This window comes from Ambystoma mexicanum, chromosome 12 (assembly GCF_040938575.1).
Source record: "Ambystoma mexicanum isolate Mex_15411 chromosome 12, UKY_AmexF1_1, whole genome shotgun sequence".
NCBI lineage: Eukaryota > Metazoa > Chordata > Amphibia > Caudata > Ambystomatidae > Ambystoma > Ambystoma mexicanum.
The window spans coordinates 286,030,338-286,044,628 of NC_090936.1; the positions used below are offsets into that span (position 1 = coordinate 286,030,338).

General features: G+C 45.7%; 1 protein-coding gene across 4 annotated transcripts in view; it reads right to left on the bottom strand.

Annotated features, from left to right (window-relative positions):
• Positions 1 to 14,291, bottom strand: part of ABCC9 (ATP binding cassette subfamily C member 9) — a 1,387,936-nt gene that overhangs the window by 497,661 nt on the left and 875,984 nt on the right. For all 4 annotated transcript variants that reach the window (XM_069628445.1, XM_069628446.1, XM_069628447.1 and 1 more), the window contains one exon: positions 13,191 to 13,357. In XM_069628445.1, coding sequence (XP_069484546.1) covers positions 13,191 to 13,357 — 167 coding nt within the window. The remainder of the gene's footprint in view (positions 1 to 13,190; positions 13,358 to 14,291) is intronic.

The window sequence follows — 14,291 nt, forward strand, 5'->3', positions numbered from 1 at the left end:
GCGGTTCTTAGATTAACGCGTCAGAAAACATACGCGCTCTTTAGTTCACACGCGACAAAATGTTTTCTCGCATAGAAGCACAAGCGCTAAAGAAAACACGCGCACATAAAAACGCACGCGATTCTCAGATCCACGCGCTACTGAATACCCGCGCTGGAAAAACACACGCGCACTTGAATACGCACGCGATTCTCAGATCCACGCGCTACAGAACACCCGCGCTGGAAAAACACACGCGCACTTGAATACGCACGCGATTCTTAGATCCTCACGCTACGGAACTCCTGCGCTGGAAAAACACACGCGCACTTGAAGTCGCACGCGACAGACAGATTCTCACGCTACTGCGCTGGGAAACACACGCGCACTTGAAGTCGAACGCGACCAACAGATTTTCCAGCTTCCGCGCTGGGAAACACACGCGCACTTGAAGTCGCACGCGACAAACAGATTCTCTCGCTACCGCGCTGGAAAACACATGCAAACTTTAAAAGTTCAATAGTACTAGTACAAAAAATAACTTTTCTCAAATGTTTTCAAGGAAAATGTCATTGGGGAAGAACAGAGTTACTGTACAAATAAAGTCACTTATCTCCTGAGCGAATTCATAAAGATCTTCTGAGTCTCCTGTCTTCAAAAACGAATTCCTGTCAACTGATGTCTTCTCCCGGAACCCCCAAGAAAGTAGCCGCTCAACTGCTAACACCTGAAGGATAAAATCCACCAGGCCCAAGTCTAAAGCAGGAGCAGCCACAAAACACGTCCTCTCAGATGGGGTTTTGATGATGAAAGGCACAGAGTGACAGTTTAGAATGTTCATTGTTGTTCTGCATTGTCTTCCAACCAATCAGAGCTGACACTGTGAGACTCCATTTTGCTTTGGGTCAGAACCAGGATTCTGAGTCAGCAAGTTAAGGCCAAACCAACTATAATAGAAAACTTCCCACCCACACAAGGCCAATCTGAAAAGGATAATTAAAGTGAAATAAGGAGAAGGAAACTTAAATGAGGAAAAAGATAGCCTGAATAGGGGAAGGAAACCTGACAAAAGGGATAAAGTGGGCCATTTTGGAGAATAGGTCTACAATTACAAGGATTGTGTTGTAACCAGCACAAGGAGGCAGGTCGGTTATAAAGTCCATTGACAGGGTGTGCCATGGTGCCGGTGGAATATCCAAGGGTTGAAGTAGGCCGGCTGGCCTTTTCTTTTGAGCCTTGTTTTGGGCGCAAATTCCGCAAGACAGAACAAAAGACTTTATGTCTTTTCTCCAAGAAGGCCACCAGAAGTGGCATTTGAATTTTTCCTCCGTTTTAGCGATACCAGGGTGTCCTTCCATTAAAGATTCATGATGATGGGCAATAACAAGTTCTTGCAATTCTTTACTTGGCAGAAACAACCGCTCCTGGAAGTAGGGTAAGTCATCCTTAATGGTGTAATGAGGACCCTTTTGACTCCATTCCAGTAAGGTTGAAGAGTCTAGAAGTTGTTTTACTTGCGATTGGATGTCCTCAATAGTTTGCAATGAAGTTAAGCCTAAGATTCTTTGCTCAGGTATGATGGGCACAGGTTCTAAGCTCGAATTAGGTTCTTCCATGCCAATCCGGGATAAGGCGTCCGCTTTTCCATTCTTGCAGCCAGGGCGATAGGTAATTACAAAATCAAATTCCGCAAAGAATAGAGCCCATCGGAGTTGTCGTGAAGATTGAGCTTTGGCTGTCTTTAAATACTGTAAGTTTCTGTGGTCCGTAATTACGGTCATGGTGTGTCTTGCCCCGAGAAGGTAGTGACGCCAAGCCTTGAAAGCAGATTTGATGGCCAGTAACTCTTTATCGGTAATTGCGTAGTTGATTTCAGGAGGAGAAAATTTTCTGGACCAAAAGGCCACTGGGTGTAGTTGGTTAGTTTTTGGGTCTCTTTGCGACAGGTCAGCTCCCATGGACGACCTGGATGCATCAGTTTTCACTATGTACGGGAGATCTGGGTGCGGGTGCTTCAATACAGGTGCAGAGGTGAATTTGGTTTTCAGGTCCTGGAGGGCTTGTTCGGCCTCAAGAGTCCATTCGAAGTGTTTTTTTTTTTTAGGAGAGCGGTGATGGGTTGGACTGTTCGGGAAAATTCCGGGATGAATCTTCGATAGAAATTGGCAAAGCCGAGCATGCTCTGAACTCCCTTCACCCAGCTAGGAGATGGCCATTTGAGGATGGCGTCCACCTTTCGCGAGTCCATTCGGACTCCTTGAGGTGTCAGGATGAATCCGAGAAACTCAACTTCTGTGGTATAAAAAACGCATTTTTCGAGTTTTGCAAATAGTCTGTGCTGGCGCAATTTCTCAAGAACTGCCCTAACATGTTTTCTGTGATCAGATTCTGAAGAAGAGTACACCAGGATGTCGTCAATGTAAACAATGACACAGACATCGATAAGTTCCCGAAGAACATCATTCATAAAGTACTGAAAGGCGGCAGGTGCATTGCACAAACCGAAGGGCATCACCTGATATTCGAAGACCCCAAATTTGGTGCGGAATGCAGTCTTCCATTCGTCTCCTTCTTTTATGCGCACCAGGTGATAAGCTCCTTGGAGATCTAATTTTGTGTACACACAAGCGTCTTTCACCTGGTCGATAAGCTCAGGGATCAAGGGCAGAGGATAACGATTCTTAATCGTTATTTGATTTAGGGTGCAATAGTCTATACACGTTCTAAGGTCGCCTTCTTTTTTCGGCACGAAGAACAGAGCTGAAGAGACAGGAGACTTGGATGGGCGAATAAAACCATTGGCTAGGTACTGATCTAAATACTGACGCAAATGCAGATTCTCAGGTTCCGTAAGAGCATAAATCCTACTACAAGGTAGTTGAGCATTGGGTACCAGATCGATTTGGCAATCATAAGACCGATGGGGAGGTAATGTGTTAGCCTGTTCTTTCTGAAAAACATCTTGGAATTCTTGGTATTCTGACGGTAGCTGTACAGGGTTGGAAGTTGCTGAGGCTAGACCCATAGCTGGATTTCATGGATAACAAGTTGGCTCACAATCAGGAAAACTTATCTTCTTTGCTCGCCAGTCAATTCTGGGATTATGTGTTTCTAACCAAGGAATTCCAAGAATTACTTGAAATTGTGGGGCCTTGATCACATCAAACACGATTGCTTCCCGATGTCCATCCTGACCCACCAGTGTCACTTCAACAGTGGAATGCATTACAGGCCCTGAGGCTATTTCGGTTCCATCTACTGTAGTAATGACATCTTGGGTTACTTTCGTGCGGAGAGGAAGCTTAATCCTGGAAGCCAATTCACGGTCTATGTAATAGCTCCACTGTCGATGTATGCTTTTATAGCATGCAACTGCTGAGGCTATTTTGGATCCACGAGCACCACTGGCATGACAAAATGCGAGGTCAAAGAGTTAGTTTTCAAGCTCGGCAAGCGGACCCCTACGCTTGTTGGGCTAGGTCGTTTCCCGAATCAGGTGTCAATAATTCGTTATCAGTAGCTCCAACCACCGTCTTAAGTGGTTTAACTGGACAATTTCCAAGAAAGTGACCGGAAGTCCAGCAATACAGACAAAGTTGCATTTGCCGCCTTCTCTCTCGTTCTTTCTGCGTTAATGGTCCTTTAACACCACCGATTTGCATAGGTTCAGATACGTCGGTACTCTTGGAGTTAGCGTGGGTTTTGATCGGTACTCGGTTTTCATACTTGAACCGATCTGCCTTTCTATTTTGAAGTCTGTGATCAAGTTGAACCACCAAGTCTATGTAGTCTGCGCAGACCTGGGGTGGGTTTACTATCTGAGCTAGAACATCCTTAAGTTCTCAGCGCAGGCCTCGATGAAACAATGTGATCCTTTTGTTTTCTTGCCATCCAGTTTCCACAACCAGTCTGTTAAAGGTGGCAATGAAGGACAGAAGATCCTGATTACCTTGTCGTAAGGATAGCAGTTCGTTATCAAGGGCCTGTCCGAGAGTGTCGAGCGAAAAATCTTTCCATGCTGGCCTGGAAGCCATGAAAATTCTGGAGAATGGGATCATCCTGATTTACCAATGGAATAGACCAATCGGCAGCACTGACACTGAGGTAAGATAGTATAAAGGCTACCTTGGTCTGGTCGTTAGGGAAGGCTCCGGGTCTGCATAGAAAGTTTAAACGACATTGGTTCATAAAGACGCATATTTCTTGGGATCCCCGGCAAAACGTTCAGGCGGGGCCAAAGGCATGTGTCCAGGTAGATTAATTTGTACCGGGTTATTCAAACCCATTGATGTGGAAATGTCTCCGGAATTAGGTAAAGGAGTGTGCCCTGCCTGGGCCTGTAATAACCTTTTGGCTAGGTCATCTGTTCTTTCCTTGGATAAGATCAGTTCTCTTTTGAGAGCGTTAGTCTCCTGGCGGGCTGAGTGCACCTCTGCCCGTAATTCCCCCAAAAGCTGGGCCAGCTGGTCAGTCTCGGAAGTCTCCATAGCGCCCGGGTGGGAAATTGTGGGTAGGCTTTGCGTTCTGTAACGCTCAACTGATTCCCACGGAGGCGCAGGTCTGGCTTCGAGTGCTGATGCTTCTTCAATGGTGAAGCGCAGGACTCTGAAGAGGGACAGGAAGGGCCCCTCTACTCGGGCTTCTCCGGCTCGCAGGAATTTTCCCCTGTGCATGAAAAGGGAGTATTACCTACTGACTGAGTTATGCTCAAGCCTCCCACTCTCTTCCAACCCTCCACGATACCCTTCCACGATTCCCCGTGAAGTCTCACCTTAGGGTCAGGAAGGATGAGCTCTCCATCCTGCTTATGTTGCGGGGACGCGTTGAAACCCAGTTACTTCACTGGTTTGAGGATTGATGGGAGTTCAGGTAAGCTAGACTATTCAGGTAAGGCTCTGTATCAGGTAAGCTTGACTATTCAGGTAAGGCTCTGTAAAAGTTCTGTTGCAAGTTCAAAAGTCCAAGCTTATTAATAATGTTCATTGTCTTTTTCCCCTTAGGGGCCGGGGTTCGGAATGCCGGAAATATGGCGCCGACCCGAAGTGAAATGTGCAGTTCCAGTAAATGACTGGTAATATCTGGATGAGCGCTCGGGTAATGTCTTTGCATTCGCTCATTCAATGTCTTTGTCTTTTTTCCCCATAGGGGCCGGGGTCCGGAAAATGCCTGGAAGCGGCAAGACCCGAAATGAAATGGGAATGACCCAACAGGTAAGACTTAGAAGGAAAACTGAACTTTTCCTATTCCTTTCCTTCTCTCACCTTGTTCTTGTCTTTTTCTCTCTAGGCTCTGGGAAGTGGCTGTGGATCCGGATGATCGCTGCTGAAGATGGTGGCGTCCAGGATAGGTGAGTGAAATGCAGCGCTGCAGCGATCGTAGCGAAATGCTTTTAAAATGATGTCTTCCTTTTCAGGATCGTCGGTGTGATGGCTCCGTGGTGCTGATTTAGCAGTTAAGGTCTTTTGTCTCCCTTTGCAGGTGACCCAGGATACTGACAGGCGTGGCTGAGGTCCAGATGCAGGAGCTGACACGGTGAGCGTCCAGCTGCGAGGAGCAGAACAACGCGAAGCGTGAGTTGCTGATCGGGTGTGGTTTAAATAGCTTTGGAAGAAGTTCCAAGTGTGTATCCTTCCTCCGATCAGGTATGTATCCTTCCCCGACCACACCCGGGTGGAAAGTAGTCCTACAGGTAAAGTAGTTCCATTCAGGCCTCAAGAGGGCCTGGATGTGGCAGCATGGTCTGCATCAGGTAAGTGCACATTAAAACACTTGAACACATGACTAGCTTTATGAGCCTGGCACCTAAGGCGGCAGGACAGAGGTCCAACATGAGCCTGGCGCCTAAGGCGCCAGGACTGCATCCAAAGGGCCCCAGCTTGGGCCCGCTGGCACTCCCCTGGGGGAAATGATGCCTGCCTCTGGGGTTGCTGGGTCGGACCTGGCTCCTTGGAGGTAGGCATGATGACAGTTTTGGTGCACAGTATAAATAAACATACCATAACTTAACATAACAGGGGCACAGCTATCTCTGCAACTACAAAACTGGCCCACCTCTCTCCTATCTTATTACCACCAAATAGAGGGTAATGTGTATTTACCCACTTCCATTCTGCAACTGTCGCCCCACATACACTCACTGAGTTGTGAACTGTGTTGACCAGCAATATCTCACATCAAGATGACTATTACTGAGCAACATCTCACAACTAGGTAGACCATACTCTGTGCTAGCTAGTCCAGAATTAATTCACATATATGAGCCAGCATTACAATTAGACAGAAATGTGAATGTCTGCTTGCACCACTACTAGGCAACATTGTAAAGATGATCATTACATCATATCTAAACAGAACTGTAATGCTAGCTTGCGTCATGTCTAGGTAGAATTGTGAAGATTAGCCTCTGTCACATCTAGAAAGGATTTGTATACTAGCTTGAGTCACGTCTAAAAAGAATTGTGAAGACTAGCATTACGTTACATCTAGACATAACTGTACATTTCAGCTTGCAGCACATCTAGACAGAATTGTGAAGATTAGCATTGCATTATATTTAGACAGACCTGTAATACTCGCTTGCTTCATATCTAGTAAGAATTATGAAGATTATCTTGCGACATATCTAGACAGAACTGTAAAACTAGATTGCATCACATCTAGACAGAACTGTGAAGATTAGCTTGTGTCATATCTAGACAGAATTGTGAAGATTAGCCTCCATCACATCTAGACAGAATTGTAATACTAGCTCATGTCACATCTAAACAGAATTGTGTAGACTATCATTACATCAAATATAGACAGAATTGTGAAGATTAGCAGTGTGTCAAATCTAGACAACTGTAATACTAGCTTGCACAACTGGACAGAATTGTGACGATTAGCTTTCGTCACATCAAGACAGATTTGTTAAGTCAACTTGCATCACATCTAGATAGAACTGTAAAGATTAGCATTGCGCCAAATCTAGACAGGATTGTGAAGATTAGCATGCGTCAATTCTAAACAGAGATGCCACTAACCAACCCACTGAACAATCTCACCCCTCTGCATACACATCTCAAACTCTAACTAAACACAACCTTATCTCTAATGCACAACCGCACACACTTCACCACAATGCAACAACAAAATATACTGCACATAGCCTCACACGACAGCAACCAACTGAAAATCACACCTAAGCTCAGAAAACGGTGCAAACCAAACTGTGGCTGCCAACAGTACATTGCTGCTCTCTTGCCTTTATCACGCTCAATCCAACTAACCCTCCTACCATCTTCCCTTTTCAGATCCACCGGAGCGCCTGGTGACGGTGCGCGGTACATATACCTTTAACATTAACATTAACATTGTGAACTCAGGCCAGCTATCAAAAAGCTGTAGGTATTGTCTCCAAATTGCCTCTCTCTGCTGCCACCAGCAGTACAATAGGCAATGTAAGCGGCATCTTTTTGATTCTTTGTGAGATTGGGTAACACATCTCTCTAGCCCAGGAAATTCCCAGCTGAAGTTGGCTGGGAACCAAGTTTCAAAGAGGCACACTTTAAACGAACATGCTAGGCTCATACCAGGGTGTTGCGTACCTGTTCAAGCATTCTCAAGCCTTTGACATTGAAGACATGAGGAAAGGGTGGGATTAGTCAGCCAGACCGTGCAAAATGTAATGGAGGAAGGGTGCCTCCATTTTGGTTGTCTGTGGGCTTCTCTTTCCTTCTTGCTTCCTCCACGTCCAGCGCAAAAGGCAAAATTCACCTGTTAACTTAACAGTAATCCCTAAAAACAGGCCTGCTTATAACAATACCCTCTGGCATGGTTTTTGCCTTCATAATTATTTATAATATTTTTTAAATATAATATAATTTCCATCCTTGTTTTATTCCTTTTGGCCTTTCAAGAAGAATGGAAGAATTTGTTTGGACTCTGTTGGGAAAGCAATGCTTTCCAAAGCCCTACCCCTGAGGTGAGAGTAGGTGACCCAAGGCAAAGGCAGGCTTTGCTCCCTAGCCATCCCCAGAGCATTTTGGTGGTGAACTACTGTTGAACCAAGACCTCCACTCAGAAGCGTATCCAGGAATGTCTAACAAGTGGGGCCTGAAGCTAATGTAGTTTGGGCCACCACAGTGACATTAACATCTGTATATGCCCCTACAGCATTGCTGAGTGGGCATTCACAGATTTTGAGTGGGCCTTGCCCGCTCAGGCACTACCCTGTTTACACCTCTGCCTCCACTCTCTGCCAGCTGCACTGGAACATAGTTTCCTTATTGGAGGTAAAGGATTCCTGCAAGTGCTAGCTAGCCTCCCCTGTGTGGGAGTGAAGAGAACAAGGACTCATTTATTTTGTCCCTGTGCCCTGGAGTGGGACTGATAGCACCAGAAGAAATGAAGCAGCTGGATTCCTACATTGTACAGCTTCGAAACGTCATTGAACCAAAGTGAATTGCATTCAAATGCCTGCTTTTGGCACTTCTTTGAACTTCTTCGAACGCTGTTGCTGGGTCCATCTAATTGATTCGATGCAGCAATGCACCAAGCACAACATGTCACCTGATTAACTTGAATTAGTTTGCTGATGCAGACAACTTAGAAACGCTGCCTCTTTGAATATTGCATGAGCTAACAGGATCACAGCATCAAACCTCTCAGAATTTCGACTCAAACCGGGGATGCACCTTGTAACTTGTAACTCATTAACTCGGCCCAGCCATTGCCAATGTCTTAAACCAGCACAGCCCTTAATCACAGTACTTTGGTAAAATCACAGATAAACTATTTGGTAAAATCACATATAACCTATTGAACTGCATTGGTCCAATGCAGCTCTCGAACAGCAAGGAGCTTCTGCTTGGAACCGACTTGATGCAAGCTTTCTGCATGGAACATCTCGGGAGGATAGCCCAGGGGCAACATGCTTGCCTTGGAAGCAAGACGTCATGGAGCAACATGGGTTCGATCCCCAGGGCCGCGCTTAGAAACCTCTTGGTAGTAAGCTCGTTACAAATACCCAATCATATCAAGACTTGCCACCTCTAAACCTGGTTGACCCACAAAGACAGTGGACCTCATTACAACTCTGGCGGTAGCCGAGCCTGTAACACAGGCACGGCTGCCGCCAGAATTGCATTTTTTCTTGCCCCTGGCAATAGGGACGTTCAGGGCCATTGCAACCCTGGCATACCCTGTATGTCCCCATTGCCAGGGTCTGAAATCCATTACTCCCCATTCCCGTTAGAGCCCCATAGGGCTCAATGGAAATGGGGAGGTTGGATGCACCGGCACCGTTTATAATGGTGCCAGCGCATCAGACATGCTGTGCTCAAGGGTGCCTTTCTGCCCAACAGGTCCGACCTGGTGGGCAGAAAGGCACCCGCGAGTTCAACTCATAGTTTGCTGGTCCGGGAACTACAGTACCGGCTAGTTTACTGGTGCCGTATTTCCCGGACCGGCAAACTTATAATGATGCCCAGTATTCTGAAGCCTAGTTTGATGCCGTCGTACCGCCATAGAACTGAAAAAGGTACTTATGAGAGGCCTTAGGACTCTTGGTGCAGTTTTGCGACCCTACTGAAGGCTAAGTGACCCATTCACACATTTTTCAACAAGACATTTCCTTTTTGGTGACATTGTTTCTCTTCTATTGGCTTTCACCCCCACTACATTACCTTGAGTGCTTGCGTGATCTACATTCTCCCTATTGTGTGTTTATTCTACATGGGCGGGGTTTTGATTTTGCTTTTATAGATACTTATTATTGCACCTTGGATCAGATATTCCTTTATTTGGAATGTTGTCCTTTTACTGTTTGGGTTGCTACTGTTATTATATTCATACACCTCTTAAGAGTATTGCCAGCCCTCAGCTGATCTTACCACAAAAGGCATAGGAGGTGTGAGGGCTGAGCAGGGGCTTTAGCTACTACTCATCCTTGTACTCCTGCAGGGCAAGATTTATTTAATCACTGAGTCAAGAAATAATACAGGTTCTGTACTGCAGCAGGAGTTCAGCTGCAGGCTCAAGCAGTCACATTGAGAGTACTAGCCGACCAGAGGATATGGGCATAGTAATTCCAAGATGCCAAATTGCCGCTTTCTAACCTTAGAATGCAGATTCACAGGACGGACCAACTCACAAAACAGGCCACAAAGAGAAATTGTAATTCCCGTGGGATGTATGCAATTACCAAGTTCACTTCTGATGTACATACAGTTGCAACCAGAATTACACACTAGCACACATAAAAATACAACACACATCCAAACCCTGCTCCCGCTTTCCCACTTTCACAATGGCTGTACTCCCTTGGCCCTGCGCCCTCGCCTACACATGAAGAAAAAATTCTAGGGGTCATCTTCGACTCCACTCTCTCCTTCTCTTCTCACATCTCAGACTTCTCCAAAAAGTCCCACTGTCAACTGCACCTCCTCAAAGGTATTCTACCTTTTCTCACTTTCTCCCAGAGGCTCACCACCTCGAGAACCCTGGTTCTCTCTAGGTTGGACTATTGCAACAGCCTCTTTCTCAAGCTTCCTACTTCTAGTCTCCGTCATCTACAACTCATACAGAACAGAACTGCAAGAATTATCCTTGCTCTCAAGCCCTGGGATCGCATCTCTCTGGTGCTGAAATCCCTTCACTGGCTCCCTGTGGCTGCAAGGATCAAGTTCAAGACACCCCCTCACATAATCTGCAAGTCTGTCTGGGGCTGGGGCCTGCTCTATCTACAATGGTCTCTTCCTAAATACTCTCCCTCTAGAGTCCTTAGCTCGTCCTCCTCCAACTCTATGCAGGTGAGCCGCTTTCACAGAGATTTCGGGGAAGATATTTATCCTCAGCAGGTGCTTCCCTCTGGAACAGCCTCCCTGCCTCTCTCCATCTTGAGCTGGAGCACCTAAGTTCCTGAAACTCCTTAAGACCTTCCTCTTCTCTTCCTCCTCCTCTCTCCCTCTACCCTGCAAACCTCCATTCTCTTTCTCTCCACCCTCCTTCCTCCTTTCTCCTCCCTAACTCTATTCAGTTTTTGCTGACTGGTTGCCTGGTTCACCTCCAGAGCCTTACAGGTACCAGGCCCCCCACCAGTCTTTTGCACTTGCCTCTGGGCCGCTGCACTATGATCAGCATTACTGCACTGTCAGCTGACGCTCCATGAGCCGGGCAACCTCTCTGCACTTAACCCAGGGCCCTGCTGGACTGGACGCGTTTGCCCCCCCCCCAACCCTCCCCTTAGCTGCACCTCCATCTGTAGGCATGCATGACCTAATGTACTAGGATTAGTAAGTTTGTCTGTCCTGTCCCCACCTTTTAAATTCCCCTCCCTAGCTTACTCACAACTGTAACACTGCACTAGGAGAAATGCCGTCAGACCTAGTATGCTAGTTTTCCTGTAAGATCATTTTGAAACTTCAAGGCCTAAGAATGATTATTACACTCCCTTGTTCCCTTTCCACCTTGAAGCACTTTGAAGCACCCCACCTGTGTATATGCACTGTATAAATAATTACAATTACAACCCTGGCCCCAGCCCTGCTAGAGGATATGGGGACAGGAGAGTAGTGATAGGTGTGGAAGTTAGGAGTCTGAGTGCAGAGGTGCAATGAAGAGTGCAGTATACCGTGGTGTGGAACGGGAGAGAAGAAGGCGGGAGAGTCGAGAGGAGGGGTGCCTAAGGAGAGAGGGAGCGATAGAAGAGGAGAAAGAGAGGAAGGACAGGGAGAAGGAGAAGAGAGAGTAACCAGAGAAGACCAGTAAAACCAAATGAGGAAAGAGAGAGTAGAGAGGAAGGAGAGGGGACAGTAAAAGAAAAGAGAGAAAAGAACAGGGGTGAAGAAGGAGAAACATCAAAGAAAAACAGCAAAGGGAAATATGTGGTGAAACAATCAAAGATAGAGGGAGAGACGGATGAAGATGAGGAGAAATATCAGGAAAAAGGTAAACATATTAGAAATAAAACTGGAGGAGGAAGGCAAAGGTTATGAAGTTATTCACGATGTGGTAGGTATGAAGTGTCTTAAAGGGTTGCAGGATGAGCCAGGGAGAAATCCAGAAAAATAGTCAAAGAGCCTACTACAGGCCAATTTGGTAGACCCTTTTTTAGTCTGACGAGGAGAGAAAAAACGTTTTAGTGCCTTGGGGTCCAACAAACTGTGTATTGATGATGTCTGATTGCCATCAGAAGACCTACGAATACCAGGTGCGGGTACCGAGTAGTAGACTCCAGATGGATCAATACGTCGCCCTGCAGATACTTCTGACAAACCAATGAATGCCTGCAGCCAAGAAGGAAGTGTTGAGCGCCCCATGCACACCAGATACTACGAGTGACGCTCTCGCAGCCAATGAGGTGGTCCTGTTTTAAGGCAGAGGGTGAAGAACTGAAGAACAAGGTCCTCTGAAGGATCTGGGGTGTACTGTCACTAACCCAATCCCCAGGGATTCAGTGACACGTAATGCGTCCTTAGGTGTCCAACCATAAAACCCAACAGCAGTTCTACATGGATTTGAGCTCTCTGTTCACCTCTATTGATCTCTTAGCTTTGGTAATGACAATAAAGTTATGTAGAGAGTCCTTAGGGAAGGAATGTCATGTCAAAGGATAATGTGAGCATTGTAAATACTCATAGTATGGAGTTAGAAACTATCGAAAATTAGGCGCTGCAGTCATACATTAGACACTATATTCAAACAAGAAATCCATTGCTTCGCTCTTTGCAAACCATGATGCTCGCATTGATGTGAGATAAGACGGTTTAGTTGATTTAATTGATGTTAACAGCATTAATACAAGTTGTATTTCAAAGTTATAAATGCAAAATATTGACATACCGTTACTTGTCTTTGCTATAAAATAATATGTACATCACTTGAGAATATCTCCAAAGTAACTCCCACAACCCCAAATATGAAAAGCAAGATTTAGGGCAGGAAATGTCAGCAGCCAAGCAGAGAACTTGAGGAAACTAAAGCTTATATGAGTCTTTAAAGGCACTAGGCTGCCACAGACATATACCAACGTTTCCGCTTGGCACACAGCAGGTTCTCACTTGCTTCACTGTTCCAACCCATTAGGCAGCACTTAGTATTCGTCTTGGAAAAATATGTACCGCTACCATCACAACACTGGAATAGACGCCTCCTGCCTCCCATTGGAATTCTGGGATTATTCTTCACCCCTTTGCCATTGGTCTGCATCAGCCAAACCTGCCATACTGTACCTGATTGGTGCTAAAATGATCTTCTTCAGGAGGTTGTGGTGCAGATTCTTGGCAGCCGTGAGCCCCATCCACTCCACGGTTAGAGATGTCACAAGACAAAGGAAGATGCCGGAAGCACAGAGTATGGTGAAACCAGCGACATAGTAGGATCGGTCTTGTTGCGTAGCCTACAGGGAACAAAATGGACGTCAACATTCACTCGCTCCAAAGTCATGTTGCAAAGCTGGGTGTGTCAAAGGGATGTCTAAATGGGGCAGCTTCAAAGATACCTTAGAAACATGTATGAACACCTTTAAGTGACACCTGATGTTCTACCTTTATTTTATAATATGTTGAATTTCTTCCTGTGTAAGAAAGTATGTGAGGTACCTAAAATATCATTTTGTAAACGTTTTTTGTAATTTTCTTTGCTTTGTGGCGGGAATTGAGTTATGTGGGTGCATTGTGCCTCATTGTCAGACAATTGTATGCTAAAGTGGGCCTCTTTACGTATCAGCTGTGACTTGCATTTATTTTTGCACAGCAACACATGACACCTGGTTTCTCATTGAATAACACTTTCATGTGTCATTGATGGCCAGATGTTGGAGTAACCAGTATGCCAGAATTTTCACAGCCCCATTTCTATGTATATATATATATATATATGTGTGTGTGTGCGCGGTGGGTAACGTTTATAGTAAATGTGGGGAATATGGAGCGCTGTGGGGGGGTCTCCCCCCACATATATATGCAGAGAAAGGGGTATAACAAAAAAATAGAAATTTTGGTGATGCGCAGTAAAATATGTTCAGTAATCACATAGAGTCGGCGTAACCTGTAACTTAGAGCATCTCACTCCAAAGGGCATTCTTTGTAATCGGCTCCTCTGCTTACATGTATAATTAAAATGTGTTTAACAGCATCACTGTGCCTGTTCTCCATCGAAAACCGGAAATGGATGTTCAAAACCTCCAGTGACGATTCTTGGACACGTCCGAATTATGGACAGGGAAGACTCTAACCTGTTGCGCTTTCTGATGAACACTGCCATGCACCCCATCCCCGTGCACGGAGAAATGCACCAGCCAGAGTGTATTGTAAATCCCTTTAAAGACGTTA